The sequence below is a fragment of the Lissotriton helveticus genome, chromosome 2_1 (genome assembly GCF_964261635.1).
Source record: "Lissotriton helveticus chromosome 2_1, aLisHel1.1, whole genome shotgun sequence".
In the NCBI taxonomy this organism is placed as follows: domain Eukaryota; kingdom Metazoa; phylum Chordata; class Amphibia; order Caudata; family Salamandridae; genus Lissotriton; species Lissotriton helveticus.
In genome coordinates, this window is record NC_136059.1 from 2,121,811,803 (window position 1) to 2,121,832,141 (window position 20,339).

Below are 20,339 nucleotides of genomic sequence, written 5' to 3' on the forward strand. Positions count from 1 at the left end.
GAGGGGGAGGATAAAAGAGCAGCATAAATTTTGGAAGCCTTGGCACGTTTGAGGAGTAAAGAGTGCAAAGAAGGCATACTGGAGGGTATTGGATAAACAGGAGAAGGAGAAGTGAGATAGGTATTGTGAGCCTCTTGAAAAGCAGAAATTAACAAGGAATATTTGGTTCGGAAGGAAGAAGGAAAATGGAACAAAGAAGTAGCCGAAGAGAAGGAAAGGGGCCGACCGTGGTTATATAATTGGTGAACCCATATAAGACCGCGAGATCTCCATGCCTTCCAAAAAATGGGCTTCTTATTTATCAAGATAGAACCATTATGCCAAATGGGTTGATCAAAAAAGGATGTGATAGGGAGAGTAGGAAGAAGTTTAGATGTATGTTTGACAATAGGAGTAACTACACCGTGTGGTTTGCGAGAGAACATAAGATACTCTCGAAAAAGAAAGGGAGAGATGAAAGATTCCTCTAGATCTAACCAAAGAGGAGAGGAAGCATTAATATCCAAAAGCCACCTGGAGATGTGGTGTAACAAAAAAGATTTATGGTACAAAGAGAAGTTGGGGAAGTTCACCCCCCCCCCTCAGATTTGGGTCGAGATAGTTTGTTCAAGGACATATGAGATTTTTTGTGCCCCCACAGGAAGGCCGAAAGGATAGAATTAATTTTCTTAAAATATTTGGAAGGGATGGACAAAGGAATGTTGGAAACGGTAAAAAGTATAATAGGGGATAGCATCATCTTAATCGTATCTAGCCTCCCCCACCAGGATAAATAAAGAGGATGCCATTTAGAAGTAAGGGTGAGTATCTTTTGAATACAATCCTCTAAACAGCGAACAACTGTGTCTTTAAGGGATGCTGTAAAATTAAGCCCCAAATATTTAATGGAATAAGAATTCCAGGTGAAGCCTGAAGCAGTAAAGTCATTTTTAAAAGTAAATTTCATTAAGGGCAATATTTCACACTTGTCCCTATTTAATTTATATCCGGAGACAAAAGAAAAATATTCTACCTCAGTCAGGAACGCGGGAAGGGAGGAGCTAGGTTGTGAGAGAAATAAAAGGACATCATCCGCATACGCTGCCATCTTAATATGAGACTTCTGGAAAGTGAATCCATGGATATCAGAATGTTGGCGAATTCTTAATAGGAAAGGTTCTAGGGCGAGATCGAACAAAAAAGGGGAAAGAGGGCAGCCCTGACGTACTCCTCTCTTAAGAGAAAAATAAGAAGAGAAACATCCATTCGCCGAAATTGCCGCCCTAGGGCTAGAGTATAAGAGTGAAATCAATGTAGATATTTTTGGACCGAAACCAAACCACTTCAAGGTGTGAAAAAGGTACTTCCATTCAACTCTATCAAAAGCTTTCTCAGCATCAAGAGCAATGGCTGCGAGAGACTGAGATGAGCGAGAAGATTTAGAAATGATGTCGAAGATTAACCTGGTATTGTCTGCAAGGTATCTACCCTTGACGAAGCCAGATTGTTCGTTTCCCAGAAGATCGGGCAAGTGAGATTCCAACCGCATGGCCAGTGCTTTTGAGAAAATCTTATAATCAATATTCACCAATGAAATTGGCCGATAATTTTTACAATACTGCGGGTCTTTACCTGGTTTGGGGAGAATGCAAATGAGAGCGTCTGCAAAAGTACCTAAAGCAGATTCAGACTCAAGAAAGGTAGAGATTAAAGAATGCAATTTGGGGATAAGCAATTGCAAAAAGTGAGAAAAGAATTCAACAGTGAACCCATCAGGTCCCGGCGCCTTCCCGTGTTTCAAAGACTGCAGAGCTCGCAAGAGTTCCGCCTGTGTTATATCAGATTCCAGTGAAGAAAGATCGGGGGGCGAAACAAAAGGGGAGTGAATTAGAGAGAGATAGTGGGAGATAGATTCTGCAGATGAGGTAGATTCAGAAGAATAAAGAGATTCATAAAAATTTTGAAATTCCTGTAAGATTTCATTATCTTTATGCTTAAGGGAACCGTCCTGACTATGAATAGTATCTATATTAACCCTATTTTGTTTGGCTTTTAAATAATTAGTCAACAATTTACCTGCTCTATTTTGGCCCCCATAAAACTTTGCGCTGGATTTTAGTAAATAGTTAGAGGCACTATTGGTGGTATCCTGGTTAAATGTAAGCTTGGTAGCAATAAGTTCATTCAAACAGTCTTTGGATTTGGAAGTGTAATAGGAATGCTCAAGACGTTTAATTTTGGAAAAAAGATCTTTGGTAGATTGTTGTGCTGTCTTGCGCTTGCGCGAAACAAATTGAATTATAAAGTCCCTGGCCGATGCTTTAAAAGCATCCCAAACGACCGGGAATTGAATCTCGTCAGATTGATTCAACAAGAAGAAATCATGAAAAAAAGAGGTAAAGGATGAAACAAAGACAGGATCGAGGAGAAGGGAATTATTAAAACGCCATTTCTTAGTAGAGTTGGGCTTGCAAAGAACATCTAATGACATCGAAACTGGAGCATGATCAGAAATCAGAATAGAGCCAATTTCAGAGGAAATGAGGGATTGAGACAAATGATGCGAGATAAAAAAGTAATCCAATCTTGATTGAGTATGATGCGGTGGGGAAAAAAAAGAATATTCACGTAGGATAGGGTGACACAACCTCCAGGCATCAAGTAGTTTAAATTGGTGAACGAGCTGTGTGAAGGATTTATGCGATTTATGGGGAATGTATGCGGTAGAGGATTGTCTATCCATGAATGGATCGAAAACCTCATTACAGTCGCCAGCTAGAATGAAGTTGTCAGTGTAATGTTGTGTAACATGTGGTACTAAGGAAGACCAAAAGAGTACATCGCCAGTAACTGGGGCATAAACATTTAAAATAGATATGGGAACTCCATCTATGGTAAAGTAACAATCCTTCTTATATAGCACATTGAGCTATGAACTGGCAACAGAAAGATGCATGTAAATTGAAACTCATAGATTTAAAGCCTTAATATTTTCCCCCCTTTCATTATCCTTGGGTTGCTAAAAAGGATTTCTTTGGATAGCAATGCAATTGTATTAATATGACACCCCAATCATTGTTTTATGCTTATGGGGCAGAATTACTAACACTTTGTTCCTGGTTTACATCACAAAAATGAAGCATACCCAGGACTGGACTGACCATAGCGGGCACCGGGCGTTTCCCCAGTGGGCTGGAAGGGTAAGGGCTGTTTTTGTTACAGGTGGCCAGTTTTGCAGCAGTGCTGCAATATCGACCTGTAACAAAAGCAGCTGCGGGAGTGGTGCTTCCCACTCCCTCCCCCCTCAACCCCCGGGCCGGTCGAGCTGATTACCATGGATGGTTTTAGTTCCCAGTCCGGCCGTGAGCAGACCTAGTACAAAGTTTTGTTTAGGTGCTTATTTATCAGTGCAAATCCTGAATTGCATTGGACAGTAGCCCTAAAGTAACACAACAGAGCACTATGCACTACTTTACGTAAGAGAGACATACTTAGCCGATGGGAGGACGTGGGGCATCCGCCTTGGGCTGGACTCTGGATATCCTGGGACCCCCTTATATCTTGAACCCATTGCCCACCCCGTGCACGGGGAGACTCTGCTGCACCCCACGCCCCCATTTTCCTCCCTGGTTCTATGCCTCCACTCTTCTCTCGCAGACTGTGGTCCAGGGAAGGGAGTGTATAAAATGTTTATCTGATGCCAATGCTGCTGTTTTTAGGTATTCTTTTATATTACACATGTTTGTTACCTTGGCTCTATTTAGTTGCTTAGGTGACACAATCTAAGACAAAATTTAACCTAGTTAAGGCAGGCATAAAGTTGGAGAATGGATTTCTTTTCTCTAAACCTCTTCACCTTTGCATGTGTGTTGCACCTTGCAGCTCACATACAAAGTGGTAAATTGTTAAACTTTGTCAAAACATAGAATTTGGTGCTTGAAGGGTGCCTTTCCAGTGTAAAACTAAAGCTTGAGTTCACACAAACACTCTTGCACCATGGTGCATCTGTGTGTGCATTGACAAAACGCAACCTAAGGTACACCAGTACTAGGAGAGAGAGAATAACAGCACCATATCTTAGCAGATAGTGTGCTTTTGTGCTCTCTCCTTTTCATGCAATGCAGCTCAGCATTGTGGTTACTGCTCACCATAAAAACAAAATCTGCCTCTTCGTTTCTCCAGACCAACCTCTCTTAACCCGTAATACCTACCACTATGGATAAAATACACCTTATAGTCCTCATGGTCTCATGTAACATCTCCTATACATTGACTAACACACTTGAATGCGTCATTTGTATCTATATAGTATGCTTGCGATGTAAAGCGCTCTGACAGCCTACATTGCGATGAGTAGTGCTATAAAATAAATAAATGTGTGAGAGGTGTTTACTGTTAAGCAGGGAATAGGAGCAAAATTGGAGGGTGGTAGGTAGGGAATCCGTGAACAAGGAGGTCTTTGTAGGGGAATGCCAGCAAAGATTGTCGCTGCGGGTGTTACCAACACTAAAGAAGGCACTGCTTTTAGGAACTTAAGACTTACGTCTTTCAGCAGCTCCGGGGCAAGAGAATTCTTTGCACCCTCCAAAATCACACTGGTGCTGCCTTCCCTCTAACAACAAGTTATTTGTTTGATTGTTTCCCTCTTGTTGCTATATATATATATATATATTAACGGTGTAAGGCATTTGTCTAGAGTAACCATAATGTGGCACTCTTCCTGCCACTCACTGCAAGGATGGAGACCAAAACTTGTGGTGGCAAGTGAACCCCCCCAAATAAAATGTTTTTCATTTATTGTGTGAAAATAAATCATTTAGCCAATATGCAACAATCTTTAGCAGAAACATAAGAAATAAACAACAGTATTTTAAACAATATTTTAATCAAGCGTACTGCGTTCAGTGACAAATCCCTTTACTGGTTACTGCCATGAAGGACTCAACAGAATGTATGTTTTCAAGCTTTACATGTTCTGTATGCATGTACAATATTTCTAAGTGCGCATTGTATTGGACAGTGTGTATTCCAGTGCCCTTCGCTGCTTTTATACATTTCTCTTCTCTGGAACAAGGGCCACAAAGGAGCTGGGAGGATGTGTTGCAGGAAAATATCCAATTAAAAACAGTTTCATTACCTTGTTGTGCTTAATGAGCCGCCAAGCTGCAGAGGACTGATGTAACAATGCCGTTCCCCGGCAGTAAGCAATTAAGATTAATAAAATGACCGAACCATTGGTAAACTGGTACCGAAATGACATTAATTGTTGATATTTATATTAGCGAAAGATCCTGCGGCCAGAGATCTATTTCAAACAGTTCAGGACTTTCGTACAGTACAGTAACCTTCAGAAATATGTTCGTTCAGGGACACGTTTTTATTAGTTTAGAGTGCAGACTAATAGTATCCATGTTGTTGCTGTATAACATATTCTTCGATGTCTGCATTGTTCGCGAGTGCAGCTCAGTCCGTGATAGTGTTGTGAAGTACTCGTACGAATATGGAAGAGCTGGAAGAGGACCGGGATCTTTTTTTTTTAAACGCTACCTATTAAAGAGCTGCAGTTGCCAAGCTACGCGCTGGCTGCTGTGCCGTGCTGCATGTGCGCGCGTGGATGCGGTGAGACACAATGCTGGGGCTCCGGTGTGGCGTCCTCGCATCGGCCGGCCAACGGGTGGGATTTTAACCCCCTCTTCCGTCACGTGCAGTTGGGAGCCTCGGCACCTGCGATCTCAGTTTAGGGGAGGCGGCGAGGGCCTGGCGCGGACATGGAGATCCTGAAGTGGTTCACCAGAAATGACTCGTACGCCAAGGTAGGGGCGCCGGCCGGGAAGCTATGCAGCCGTCGCGCGACCCATGCACTGCACGCTTAAGCTCGCCCCTGTCAGATGCCTGCCCTCCCTCAGAAGACTGCCACACGAACCTGGATTGCTATATTTAGCAACCAGGAAGAGCTCGGAATGCCGCCGAGCCTTCTGCCAACAAAGAATACGGTATGCCTGCCTCCCTGCTTAATCCGTCTCCATAGGGACTGGCCTTCCCTGGCTGTGAGCTGCCTCCCGTTGCACTGTCTTCATATTTGTGGTCAGTCGAGTGTGGATTGTATTAAAATATTGAACCGGTAGCTGTGTGAGAATTACGTCAAAATCTGCTCGCTGCAGCCTAATGCATGTTATGTGCGGAGGAGCTACGCCAAAGCAGTGCTCGGCTGAAGTCCCTATGTAGCTCCTCTTTCCCGTGTGTATGTTTACAATGAATGTTTGTATGTAATTTGCTGCCATCTTGTCGGGCCTGTGGATGTGATGAATGCATCTTCCTGGCTCGCACTTAGTTTAAATTAGAGCTGAAATGTCTGGAGGAAATCAGCCTGATCTTGTTTGGATGGAGGGGAGTGACAAGTGGCGCAACAGACTGCTCCTAATGAGATTTAACTTGCTTTAATGGAATACTCTGCCAAAAAAATCTTGCTTGAGTGAGCATTTCAAATATTTATTGGAGCAGAAATATAGATTTGTTTTACATTAGGGTCCTCTCTGTACCTTTCAGTACAGGTTACTTTTAGCACCCCCTTTGAGTCTGCATAGAAAGGTTTGTAAAGTGGGATTGTGTTACACCTGTGATATTGGTGCTTCATAATAATTTTAAAGAAGAGATTGCAGATTATTTAATTTTACTTAGTTTAATGATGATTTACACAAATTCATTAATGGAAATGCCGGGAAGCTATAACAGAGTACTGCACACAAATTAAAGAGTCAATGCCAGCAATAAAAAAATGTCCTCAGAATAATAACAATTTAAGAAAAGCAGGTGCTCCACAAGTAACAATCACTTTCACATTATTTAGTGGATTTTGATAAGTTTGAAATATTTTCTGTATTTTAAAGGATTCTTATCTGGTACATAAATGACAGAGTTCACTTTTTAAGTGACTATTCCATCAACCCTTTAGTTTTCTGCCTAGGTTTATAGAAATCCGCAATACTAGAAGGGTTTTACCCATTCTGTGTCTATGGGAAAAATGTGTTGATACATATGGCCCTGAGTGTTTTTCTGAGGAAATTCAAACAATACACTGCAAAGTCAAAACATACTGGGAGTTGAGGATTAGCAACATTGTGATATAAAGTTCCAACCCAAACGCCTGTAAACACACATAGTCAATTAGTGTGTGACTGCCTGGTGAATATGTGAAGGAGTTTCAGCCTAGTGGTTAAGAGTAAGGAAGAACAGACGTGCTCAAATCATTTTACACATGAAACCAATTAATTTCTAGAAAAAAATATCAGCGGCAAATGCCACAGAATTGTTTTGTGAGAGAATTGGATGTAATTCCGGGAATTGTTCAATGTGTTCAATACAGAAGTCTATTTATTATCAAAGGACAGGACACTCCCAGGCAGTTGCTGACCGGGTGGAATCAGAGGAAAAGAGCGAAGGTGCAGGGTCAAACTCCACCCAGTCAGTATCTACTTTGGAGTGCCCCCGTCACTGGATACTGTGTTTTTTTTACATATAATACATAGGAGCCTGCAATCCGTGTGTACAAGCCTGTCTGTAATTTCAATATAATACAAGGGATTCCACAGTTCCTGTATGAAAACCTATCTTTACTGCCTTTATAATGCATGGGAGTCTGCAATCCCTGTATAAAAACCCACTTCTGATATCTTTACAATAGGTGACTTGTGACCATCCAGTCGCCTATTGTAAAAATATGATGTCAAAACTCAACAGTAATAATTAATTACATTTGGGTTCTGATGTCATTTCTTTTTAATAGACAACTAGGTGATCACAAGTCGCCTATTATAATAAGGTATTACAGTTGAGTTCTGATATCACAATGCCTGCTGCCAGAGCCAGCAGCGAGGGGAAAGGCATGGCAGACCACGGAGTGTAATTAAAGCTCTGTTGTTCCAAAACGTTGCTTTTCTTTCTTCTTCTCTGTTTTTCTAGTTGTACAGTGACAAGCAAAACGTATATATATTATAGAAAAGTTAGCATCTTTCTGCATGTTTCAGCTGCACCCTTTAAAAAAATGACATGTTAAACTGATTCTAATAGCTTTTTACAACAACTATCTAACAGCTTTTTGGCATGTTTTAATTTTGCCCTACAGATTACATTTTTATTCTTCGTGTTTAGAAACATGCTCTTTCTTTCATATGATGTAAGTAGCTTGTGTGAAATGTGATGGTGTGACCATTTATCATAGGGAATAAAGTACCCACTGCCATACAGGATAAAGATATTGCAGTCACCTCACAGTTTCATAATCTTAAAAAGGAACGCAGCCTTCAGCCTCATTTTTCTAAATGACCATGGAACTCCACTTTGACTTGCAATATCCTTATAATCTACGGCAGGGGTATTTTATCCAATAAATTACGCACATGTTGTGATGTCTCTAGTCACCTTTAATAAGGAAATGACATAGCTGTTCAACTGTAATACATTATTAGAGTTAAATTGTTACTTCACAATGCCTCCTGGAAGAGCCAGCAATCAAGGCGAAAGGCATGTTGTCATAGAGCATATTTACAGCTGTATTTTAAACAACATAAATGAGAACTGACTTTCCCTTTTTCTGATCTGATTTTCTAAAATGAACAGTGATCAGCAAAAAGGAGCTATTTATTTTTTGCACTACACATCCTTATAGGAAAGACAGAAACTCTGTGTTTGTTTCTACACATTTTGATTTTTGCCTGTTATGTTGTGTTTCATTTTCCAAATTACAATCCGCTTTTATTTGTTCTGTCTGCAGCTATGCTATCTCTTTAAAATGAAAGAGAAGAATTTAAGTGATTTATGGTGTGGCCATGTATTACCAACTACCCCAGCCATACATTTTAAGGATATTGCGCATCACTCAGAATTCCATGACCTTATAAATTGCCCTAAAGTAACTATAACTCACCCCCGTGCACAGTGATATTATAAATGCTATCAACGAAGATGTCACGAGTGAAGTAATAAGTAGGGTAATTGGCAGTGTATGGCGACGGCACGAGTTAAAGTTAATTTAGGGCATGTGTTATAGCTACTTGAGATAACTTTAACTATAACTGGTGAATTTCAGTTGTTTTTAGAGTTTAAAACCAAACATTTCACCTAACTATAATGTTACTTGAATCTTTGTTTTTTCAGTGAATTTCTAGTTTTCTTTTACATAAAGTAATATTTAATTATCATATGTTTATCCAACGGTCACATGCAGCCAACCCGACAGTTCGCATAGGGGCCAATCTCCTGTATGCAGCCAACCCACACAGTGGGTGTTTGGCCACAAGGCCCGACCTATGTCCAAGCCCTATGGCAAACCCCGCAAAAGAAGCCAACCCTACAGTGGCCACAAAACCTGGCCTTGGGGACCCTAGGACCTTTTTGTTTTAAAGAGGAGGAGCCCCCTGAACCTTTTATGGCACTGGGTACCCCAACCCCAGAGCCATATATGATTTAAAGAGGAGAGGGGCATGTGTCCCCTCTCCCAGAGATTCCTTAGACCCTATGGACACCATCCCCCAGGGCCACTATTAAAATTGAAAGGGAATGGGGCTGTATGGTCCCCTTCCCCGAGTCTTGTTAGGCCCTGGGGACTCCATCCACCAGGCCACTATTAAAATTAAAGGGGAGAGGGGTGCCCATACCACCTCCCTGAATTTTGTAAGGTCCTGGGGACCCCATCACCAGAGCTGTTTTTAAAAATAAAGGGAAAGGGGTCACACACCCCTCCCTGACCCCTGATAGGACCTGGGGACCCCATCCCGCAGGGCCACTAATTTAAATTGAGGGGAGGGGGCATGCGGGCCCCTTCCCTGGGCTGATTTCGGTTCCAGCGATCCTGGTATTTTTTTTGGGGGGGGCTTGTGGCCCCATCCCTTGGTAGCTTTTGGCCCCAAGGAGCCTATCCCCAGTGCATATTTTGGTGGCGGGGCACTTGGCCCCCTCCACATGCAAATTCTGGGGCCAAGGTCCCCATCCCCGGAGCCTGGCACAATATTCACAGGGAAAGAGGCATGCAGCCCCACTCCCCAGGCACATTTTAGCCCCATGGACCACTTGCCCTGCGGCCCAGTCAACAAAGGGTCAGTCTATGGTTGAGGGCTGCGGGGGAGCCCAAAGACCCTCGGAGAGAGGTCACATGCCCCCTCCCCTATACTAATGCATCCGGGCCCTTGGAATGAGGTACCCGAGGCTGAAATCAGCCAGGGGAGTGGGAGCTGCATGCCCCATAACTAATAAAGTAGCACTGGGCCCCGGGGTCGAAATCAGCGTGGGGAGGGGGGAAACCTAATCATATTAGTTTCCTTCTGGGACCTCGCCCACCCAGGATCTTTAAAACAAACATAGGAGACCACACTTGTTTTTTTTTTTTTGCCGTGGATTCACAGCTTCTCTGCAAATTTGTGGCAAAAGTTTGCCACAAGTCCTTAGATGGCTGCCAACACTTCCTTGTTGAGGTGGCGACAGTCAGTCAGATCTTAGTTTGAGTTCTGTTGGGATCCATGGATGTTCTGCGTCCCTAGATATACAAAGTGTTTGAGCATTAATTGTTCAAAAACTACTGAACGGATTTTCACCAAAACACAAAAATGACTCTTTCTGGAACTAGATCAAGCTTTTTGCCACATTTGGTGTAAATCCGTTCAGCGGTTTAGGCTGTAGCTTTGTGTAAAGTTTCTGTGGGAATATTAAAAGAGAAAACAGGTTTTGGGACCCCCCTCATTCTCTTCAGCTCCCGCTTGATGGATCAACCTGAAACTTCCATGCGCAAACATGGCAAAAAGAGTACTTTTTTGGAAATTTTCCAGGAGTTTCGTTAAACAGTGACATGGGTATTAGCAATACAAAAAAAATGCATTTTCTATGGAAGCATGATCCTAACTGTAACTTCCAAGTGGTGACAGTCACTGGGTAATATATAGATCTATATATCATGCACTTTAATTGACTGACTACACAGCTGTGTATTGTACATGACCCTATCATGACTGGTTTTGATAACAGCCATGATAATTGTGAGAACACGGATGATGAAATACCATACTCTGAAAGTAATTTGTGACCATACATAGTACATAAATACTGAGCAAGGGAAGTAACAATACGCTGGGGTACCCTTAAATATCTTATCTGAGTCACATGAGTTCTAGTGCATTCTGTGAAAAGATTAGCTAGAAGAGAAACCATTCAGAGAAAAAATATGTGTTTCATGAATAGATCTCCTTGCACCTTATGCATAATTTGCACATGCCAACCTGATATTTAAGGAGGTTTGAGTATAAATTGATAAGAAAATATGACCATTTATTTGGATTTTTCATTGCATTTTAGAATATTTGCACAAGAAGAAATACTAGATGTACTTATCAGTACTTGTGAGATGTAATACCAAAGATCGCCAGATTAAATCTAATCTCATATGAATGATTGCAATTTAGAATACTTAAAGATGTATGTACTTTATTGCTAAGTTTGCACAGCTCTGTAAATATAAACAGAATATAGAGTTTGGTCATCTATTACCATTATATGACATAGCTACAAACAACTCTTTCTAAGAAATTGAACCTTAGCGTATTTGCATATACTAAGTATAGCATCTATTGCATTACTGTATATATTTTAATGAGATTGTAACATAAAATATAATTATGATTGGATTAATGTGAAAAACAGGCTGTTAAAGCTATGAATTCATGTACTGGCCAACATTTGCAACGTCATGGCGGCCATCCTGGGTCACGGATGAAAATATACAACGGTCTAGATTTTTTTTAAAGATGGAAGTGCAGTGAACGAAGGCCAGCTTTAAAATCATGTATGTTGCAGTACTGGGTGTTGGCCAGTTGAAAGTCTAAGCTGGAACACATCGGCCTCCTGGTGTTTGTTGTTGTTGCACAAAATAAAGGATTAAAAGCATCCCGCTGTTCATGTGGGATTCCGCCGTTGTGGTGTGGTGTCTCTGACCACATATGTGTGTGTGTATGTGTATATATATTACCTACTGGGATTTGCCAGTAGGTAGTTATAGTCAGGACCTAGTTACCATAGGAAAATGGCAACATTCTGTTCACAGTAACTTTGGCGCCGATTGACGAATCTTCACAACATTTAAAAAAAAAATCTTTGTTGATATCAGCTCCTATGTTGAAAAGTTTAGGGGTGATTCTTCAAAGGAGGGGCGAGAAAAAAATGAGGTCATTAAACGTGTTTTCTCCATGTTCATTTCCATAGGAAACTTTAGACAAGGTTCCAGGTCGAACGGGTGAAAGGAATTACCCCAAATTTAGCAGGGTCTTGGTCTAGAAAGCACGCTTCTGTTTATTTGGTGTAAATCCGTTCAGTAGTTTTTGAGAAATAACGACATTTACAGATATCGATATTTGAGAATCCTGTCATCTAATTGGCTGAGGCGTTACGAGCATGAGCTTGCTGCTGATTGGCTGCGAACGCTGCGAGCGGTTGCAACTAGGAAGTGTTGTGATTTCGTTAAAGTGAGTAAGGGGAAAAAGGGCAGAAAAAAGTGGGAAAAAGGAGGGTAGGAGCGCTGTTAGGTGTGTAGGGTGGTTAGGGTGTGCTGTAGAGGGAGTGTGAAGCGAAGTATTTACCCCTAAAAGTGTGAAAGTGCTGTTTTGCCCACAGTGAGATAGTGCTGAGGTGAGGTGTCGGTACACTCTGGGATGAAAGCGTGTGTGTAAACCGTGAGCTGAGTGCTGTAAACTGATGTGCTCCGGGGGCTGTAGCAGACTGGCCAAAGCAAAGTATTTACCCCTACCAGAGTAAAAGGGCTGTTTTGCCCACTGTGAGATGGTGCAGAGGTGATGGCTCGGTGAACTCGGCAATGAAAGCGTGTACCTAAACAGTGAGCTGAGTGCTCTATAGCATCCTGGCAGAAGCAAAGTATTTATCCTTACCGGTGTGAAAGTGCTGTTTTGCCTAGAGTGAGATGGTGTTGAGGTGAGGTATTGGTAAAGTCGGGGCTGCAAAGCGTGTGCTTAAACTGTGAGCTGAGTGCTGTAAACTGATGTGCTGTGGGCTCTGTAGCATACTGGCCGAAGTGAAGTATTTACTCCTACCGGTGTGAAAGTGCTGTTTTTGCCCACTGTGAGATGGTGGTGAGGTGAGGTGCCGGTACACCTGGGGATGAAAGCGTATACCTAAACTGTGAGCTGAGTGGTCTGTATCATACTGGCAGAACTAAAGTATTTACCCTTACCAGTGTGAAAGTGATGTTTTGTCTAGAGTGAGATGGTGCCGAGGTGAAGTACCGCTAAACTCGGGGATGAAACCATGCGCCTAAACTGTGAGCTGAGTGCTGTAAACTGATGTGCTCTGCGCAGTGTAGCATACTGACTGTTGTAGCATATGTGTGCAGGTGGCGTTAGTATGCGTTTAGAGTATAGCGGGAGTGGGAAGCAAAGTACTCACTGGTACCGGTCTGAGGACTCGGGGGTGAAAGTGTGAGTGTAATTCGTGAGTTTATTGCTGTAAAGTGATGTGCTGTGGGTACTATAGGATACTGGGCACTGTAGCATACCTGTGTAGGTAGTGTTAGTGTGCATTTATACTATACAGGGAGTGGGAAGCAAACTACTCACCCCTACCGGTCTGCAGACTCGAATGAAGTGTTTTAGGAAGCAGGAATAAGGAAATAATTGTGAAGAATATAATGCAGAATGTTGCAATGCCACAGAAGAAAAATGGTGAAATGAGGTGTGTCTAAGAAAGTGGCTGTGTATTATAAAGGCATGGAGTTTGAAAATTATATAGAAAGTGTCTTTATTTAAGTGCTATAATTGGCCCCACTGGTGCAAGAGCTAGGGCATTCAGCTGATGCAAAGTTGAACCAGTTCTGCTGTATTCAAACGTAAGCTCCTGCATCAGTGAATTGCATATTACATGTTACAGTTGCATGTGACATAAGCAATAGCTATTACACTTGAATGACTCTACATTCAATAAGGAAAATAATGGTAGGATACGATTCCCATATGTATGCTTTAAGAAAAGAATTAAATAAAAAAGAAATTGCAAAAATTTAATCATTAAACTTTTTAGGTACCTTGGCAGTGCCTTTTTTGTAACAGAAAATTATCAACAGTAGAATAGTTAGCAATCTGTTGTACAGTAGATTCAATGGCGTGCATATCGGAATTGGTACTAGTTCTACTCAAATTGGAACTTTGAGGATGAATACAAACATTGCGCTTCTGAGAAGCACATTCGGTACCTTTGTAGTAAAACCATACATTATTGTTTTCAGCTGTTTCAAAAAAACATTCTTGTGTAGAGCGCTAAGCCATCGAGCTGAGACAAACTCCAGCTGCTTCTGCTGTAGTCAAATCGAAGCTCCTGCATTGGTGAATTGCACATTGTGTGTTACAGTTCTATGTGACCTACAAAATAGCTATTAGACATGAATGAATACATTGTATAATGAAAATAAAGGTAGTTTACAATTACTACACTGTGCCAACCAGTTCCTAAACAAGGTCATCTTTTTTCCTTTTTATTGTGAGGTTCTGAGCAGAGGTTGACTTTGAGTAAATTTGTGTGAAAGGGCTTTGTGGATAACAGCGAGGCAGAGATGCGTGTGCACAAAGAATAAACGTGGTTTCTAAATGGGTGTCGGGTTAAGGCTAATTTAGGAAGTAAATAGCGTATTTGCATAGGCCATACATCACCGATCCCTGGTTAAAGTGGAGACCTAAGGGGCAATAATGAAGATAGAGTTTAAATGTCTGAGTATACTTAAAAGTTGTTATATGAAAGTAGTAGGATTGAAGTCTATTTTAAAAAATGTAAAGGAAAAAGTGAAAAAGATGGAAAAATATCCATTAAAAAATAACGTGAGTTTCTTACAAGTTTTGGAGATTCCAGTACAGAAGTTATTCAGCGGCTTGAGATGCGTAATGTTCTAAGAGGCTATTGTTGCCATCATCTGAGAAAAGCAAAGCAATCCAATTCATATCCTCGAAGGAACAGTAATGTTCCTCGAATGTTGGAGCGGCAATTTGAATTGGGAGGCAATCTGCAATGTTGTGAAAGGTTGCACGTTGCAGGAGATCTTTCGCGGCTTCACAGTAATCCCATTTCACTGCGATTCCTTTTTGCATTGCATTCGCCATTGCTCCACTGCCAGAAAAATCACGTTCATGGTTTTCAAGATAATGCATTACCGCTGGATATCGGGAGCAATTGTTGGGATGCTGGCAAGGCATACATCCATTCGCCAGTCAAATGGGCAAGTTTTGCAATCAAACAATGGTTGTACGCATATTGCATAAGTGTAGATAAATGTTATGTTGTAGCTAGCTCCGATAATAGATTGAGGCAGGTAGCCGAAAAGTTTTTCCGTTTTTTTACAATATTGATGTAGCTTGGCGTAGAGGCGTATTCTGTCGGACATAGTTATTTCCACTGAGAGCGTAGCCATTTTTAGAAGTAGAATTAGTAGTAGGATGACCACAAAGAGAGTGAGAATTTTGGGCACTGTTCCTGTTATTCCAGAGATGATCGAATGAATGTAGTCTGGAATTAAAAGAAGAAAAGTTTGAAAGCGTGTTAGAAGGCCGTAGGAGACTGTGTTAAAAAAGTGTGCCAGACCTTGAGTGTGACATGTGTTGAAAATTGTGTAACAATTCACATAGCGTAATTGGTGGTTCATATTTAATAGGGAGTGTATTTTACTTGAAGTTCGTGGTATCTGCAGTCGATAAATTTCTTTTGCAGAAGTGAAGGATAGTTCTGTTCTGAACAAAAGCACTCTTATTTTGGTTTGTTTCTTGAAATCTGTTTTCAAATGAAGAATTGAAGGCCAAGTTGAAGTTTGGGAGTTAGTTTGTGTGGTTGGGAATAGACATTGCCACAGGAAGTTACTGTGTTTGAAACAGTAAGGACATGTGGTGTGCCAGCTCACATTCCTTAGCAGTGTATGTTGTTGAGAAGCAGATAACTGCCAGTAGAAATCTGTGTGAATGTTAGTCTGATTGGGGGAGTTGGCGTTCTTTTAAGAAAGGACGCAAAGGTTGGGGGGCTGTGAGCTTAGAAGCACCGTGTAGTTGGACATTCTTGGATAGTAATGAATGACTGAAATTGTGGTTGCACTTTTCACCTGTGAGAAACACTTCTGTATGCTCTTTAAGACAGCAATAGGTAAATGGGAGAAACCACTGCTCATGAGTAAATGTGCTACCTTATATAATCACATACAACATGACAAACAACATGTGCACCTAGCAGACACAACAACACTATATACTGTGGGAAACCAGGCTAGCCATGTACACAAACTAAACATGGCATGGAACCTCTGCCTCACAATGCAGAATGCAGGGAGAAATGGGAGCAAAATATGTGCGAAGGTGGTAAGTAATTATCGAATATAAAAGTATATAATGCATAGTCTTGTGGGGATGTGCCGGACAGAGTTGAGTATGCAGAGCACAGACATGTACATGTCAACATACAATGATGGTCTTTTGAGTGAAGTGGACAGTGGACCGAACCATGATAGTACAGTCAGTAGGGAAGATTACGGAATGGTAGCGCGTACGTGCCTCCCCCACTAAATGTTTAGGGTAGTGGGCTGGCTCGGCGTACGCAAGGCTAGCGTAGGGGTTTGAAGAAGAGGCCCATTTCTCTGGGTGTGGTTCTCTTCTGCATTGCAGTGCCCTCTTGACTGCCACAAACAACACCCTGCGGCGCTGTACCTCCAGTGTATAACCCGGGAACAGTGTCACCTTGCTGTTGTACACTGTGTATGGGCCTGCCGTCCTAGCTTTGTTCAACAGGAGATCGCTATCTTTGTAGTTGAGCAGCCTGGATACCACTGGTCTTGGTGGTCTCCCAGGGGCCAATGGCCTGCCCGGCACTCTGTGGGCTCTCTCCAGAGTGAAGAAGGATGAAAGCCCTTCCGGTGCTGCAGTCCCTTTTAGCCACTCCTCCAAATAGTCCATCATGCTGGGTCCTTCCACCCCTTCAGGTAGACCCACCACCAGGATGTTGTTTCTTCGATTCCTTCCTTCGGCATCCTCTGTGCGCCGCTCCAGGGTCTGCAGCCTGTTTTGAAAGTCTGTCATCTGTGCCACCATCGACTTCTGAGCCGGCTCCATGACCTCTATGGCCATCTCCGTTGTCTTCACCCTGTCGGCCAGTTTGGCGTGGTCCGCTCTGAGCAGTCCCAGGCCCTGTGTCATGTGCGCAATGTCCCATTGCAATGCCTCCCTGGTTGGTTTGGTCGACCTGTTGCTGGAGCATCCCCTCCGGGCACTGCTGTTTCCCCTCTCGCACCTCCATGACAGCCGTGTCTTCCCCCTGCTCTGCTGGTGCTCCCACTTGCTTCCCTCTCAGCTTCCCCATACTTCTTCTGATCCTGAGACCTACCACACTATCGGATTGCGGTCCAGTAATCACCCCTTCTTAGCGGTTCTCCTCCGTTCTTCCTCGCTTCTGGTAGCTTGTCTGCACACGCTGTATCGCTCTTCACTCTTCCTCAGAGGCACACAACTTGTCAGGCGCATCCTTGATGCCCATTCAGGCCCTGCCACACCACAGTCTCAGCTCCCCTGGTGTCCCTCTCTCCAGCAGGGCATCAACAGCTCTCTTCCAGCCTCAGGACCCACTCCTTGCCATCGGTCATCGGCTGTGTCACCTCTGTAGTCATTAATTTCCCCCCACTTCAGGGGTCGGCCAAACCCTGCTACTTCTCCACTTCGGAGCCTACTCACGCCATGCCCACAGCACCTCCACTTGTTTGCTCCCTCTGCGCAGATGTTCCGTGTGCCTCTCCCGCCGGCCCGGCCACACTTCCAGTGACACCACCCCGCTCATCACTCGCTAGGTGTCACCCACTGGTTATTCCTTGCGTCCTTGCCCTCGTCCACTCGCGTTCTCTGTGCCCCACCAGGCCTCACCAGCTAGCCAGGGGTCCACCCTTCCTTCGTCCATCAGATGCAGCTTTGTCAGCAGTTGACCCCTCGATGGGAGGGGTGGAGGGGTGAGACCAATATGTTCTTCCGACTTCCCCCAGTTGCCAGATCCCTCCAGTCACGTGGGCTCGCCCTGCTATGCCCTTGCCAGCTTCAGGGGTTCCTCAGCCCCACAATCAAGCTGCAAAAGCAGGTAATGTGCCACCTCACTTTCTCCACTATGGGGCTGGTAGTACAAGAGCAGTTCCCCTCAAGGGCTATTGCACTGCCTCAGTCCTCCTTAATGTCTTCCTCCCCGGCTTCTTTATATTCTTATGGCCCCAGCAACGTCCAGGCCGCTCCCCCTGCACAACCAGCAGGTCGCCCCCACCAGCTTCTTCGGCAGTCTTCCCCACCAAAAGCTCCAGCCAACGGCTCCAGGCAGCCACACTCAAACCCGGTGTCCACCTCACTCCCAGGGCCGCCACAGGTCGTACCTGCCACGTGCGTGGCAGCAGCGGCTCCCACGCTGCAATCTAGTCACTAGCGGGAGCGATCCTCCCTCAGAAATCTCCCCGCTCACCTCTATCCCTCCGTGGGGCCGCTGATTCCGCCCACGGCGGGGGGCAGGGGGGAGGGAAACCGCCAGCCACCACGTAGATCCCGCGTTGTGCCGCGGGATAATCTTCATCCACAGTCCCGTCAGGATTACGAGGCTCACAGCTGTCCTGCTGAGCCCAAGTTCCGCTCACGGCTTCAACTCTCTGCAGCTGCGGGTTTCAAATGAGCCCTCACTCCGCCATTTTGCCTCTGCGCAGCGGCTGGATTCATCTGTGTGCCAGGCTTTTAAAGGGCTGGGGTCCCAAGTCGTCCACAGCAGCAGCCGCCCCTGATCCACGCAGGTGGTGCCCCCCCTGCTGTCTATCCTTGTCAGTTCCTGCCGCTCGAACTGCCCTCTCGGCCGTCATGGTCCCGGTGCTCACCCATTGCTATTTTGGGTCCGCAACTCGGCACCCCTTCAGTCGGCCGATGGCTCTAGGCTCCCGCTATCTTCGCCCTCTGTGTTAGGGGGCTTTGTAGTATGTCCCTTTACAGAATAATAGACGGGGTCGGCGCGGAGCTCTGTACTCACGTGACCGCTCTCATCCGCCTCGTGGCCACGCCCCCATGCCCCCTCTTATTACACTTCCTGCAAATTATATTCCTAGCAGGGCATTTCCAATTGTTCACCAAGTGGTTGAGACTACCACATCTAAAACACTGGAAACCCTCTGATTCATTGCAGGGAACTTCTTTATTCTTTTCGCCTACTGTACACACCGCTTCCCCACTAGGAGAGACCTTAGTTTGGAGAACCTGGCCTTATGGGCCAGGCGGCGCAGGGCACGCCTAAGATCTCCAAGTTCACCTGCCTCGACCGACAGAGACACGAGACGCTCTGTTAGGCGTAGAAAAGTAGTTTTATTAGCTGCAGCTAAGCACAGTTATCTAAGAAGTACCACACAGGTAGGTTCTCAAGAGACTGCCACTTCAATCCGTGGCGCACAGTCTATTATACAACATAAGTTTACAATGACAACTCCCAATATACACAAAACTGACAAATAGGAATAGTTCGAAAACAAGCTATCGGATGTCTAAAACACACCCTCCTTTCAGACCCCGTGTGCTCTCCTCCCCTCAGGTTAATCAACACTAGTGCCCGTAATTCAATTTGCAGGTGGCAAAACATGTGTAGAATGCTTCAAAAGAAGGGCTATGTAACAAGAGAACACACGAAGAGAATAGTGAAGGCCAGTTAAATAAGATAAGGTAGAGAAGAATGGTGGGACCCAAACAGTGGAGTAAGTCATGGATTAATCAGTCTAGACATGGCTTTGCGAACTCGGCCAGACCCTGACATCGGTAACGCACACAAGGACAAAGCTTGTTCTTTAGCGAGAAAAACATGGAGCAGCTGAAAACGGCAGAAAGACCATTTTACCGCGTTAGCCGTGCTGCCTGAGTGAGGCAACATAAAATGGCGACTAAACACAAAATGACGGCTATAGCGAAGCGGGGCCGAAAACTACATAACCTCAGACCCTCCTTTTGCCATACTCAGGCAATGCACAAAGGAACCCATGTTAGTCTGAGTCAATATCAATGGTCATGAGGTCACTGAGATGTTGTTGCACCATCATCCTAATGTGTTCTGTCTGCTGTGCTACTGGTTTGGAGACACAGATCGTGGCACAGAGTCCACAAATAGCTGGACCACACTGTAGACAAAGACAACAAGAAAAGACAAGTGCTAAAATCATTCCAAGGAAAGTTAGCACTTTCCATCCCCAAGTGGACAGTAGTCCCCAAAACCATCCCATCACAGACCAATCTCCAGTATCTTGGTGAATAGACTCAGAGATGACATGTAGCTTAGAGATGGCTTGGTATACTGTAGGG

The 20,339-nt window shown here is 43.9% G+C and overlaps 1 protein-coding gene across 2 annotated transcripts in view; it reads left to right on the forward strand.

The window, feature by feature from the left end:
* Positions 1-5,579: 5,579 nt before the first annotated feature.
* WDR17 (WD repeat domain 17) overlaps positions 5,580-20,339 on the forward strand; it is a 953,840-nt gene continuing 939,080 nt past the window's right edge. Inside the window, exon 1 of one of the 2 annotated variants that reach the window (XM_078677682.1) lies at positions 5,580-5,792. In XM_078677682.1, the coding sequence (XP_078533808.1) occupies positions 5,748-5,792 (45 nt within the window). In that variant the 5' untranslated portion in view covers positions 5,580-5,747. Of the gene's footprint in view, positions 5,793-5,945; positions 6,064-20,339 lie in introns of those variants that run through there. The other variant, XM_078677683.1, reaches the window with a different exon arrangement.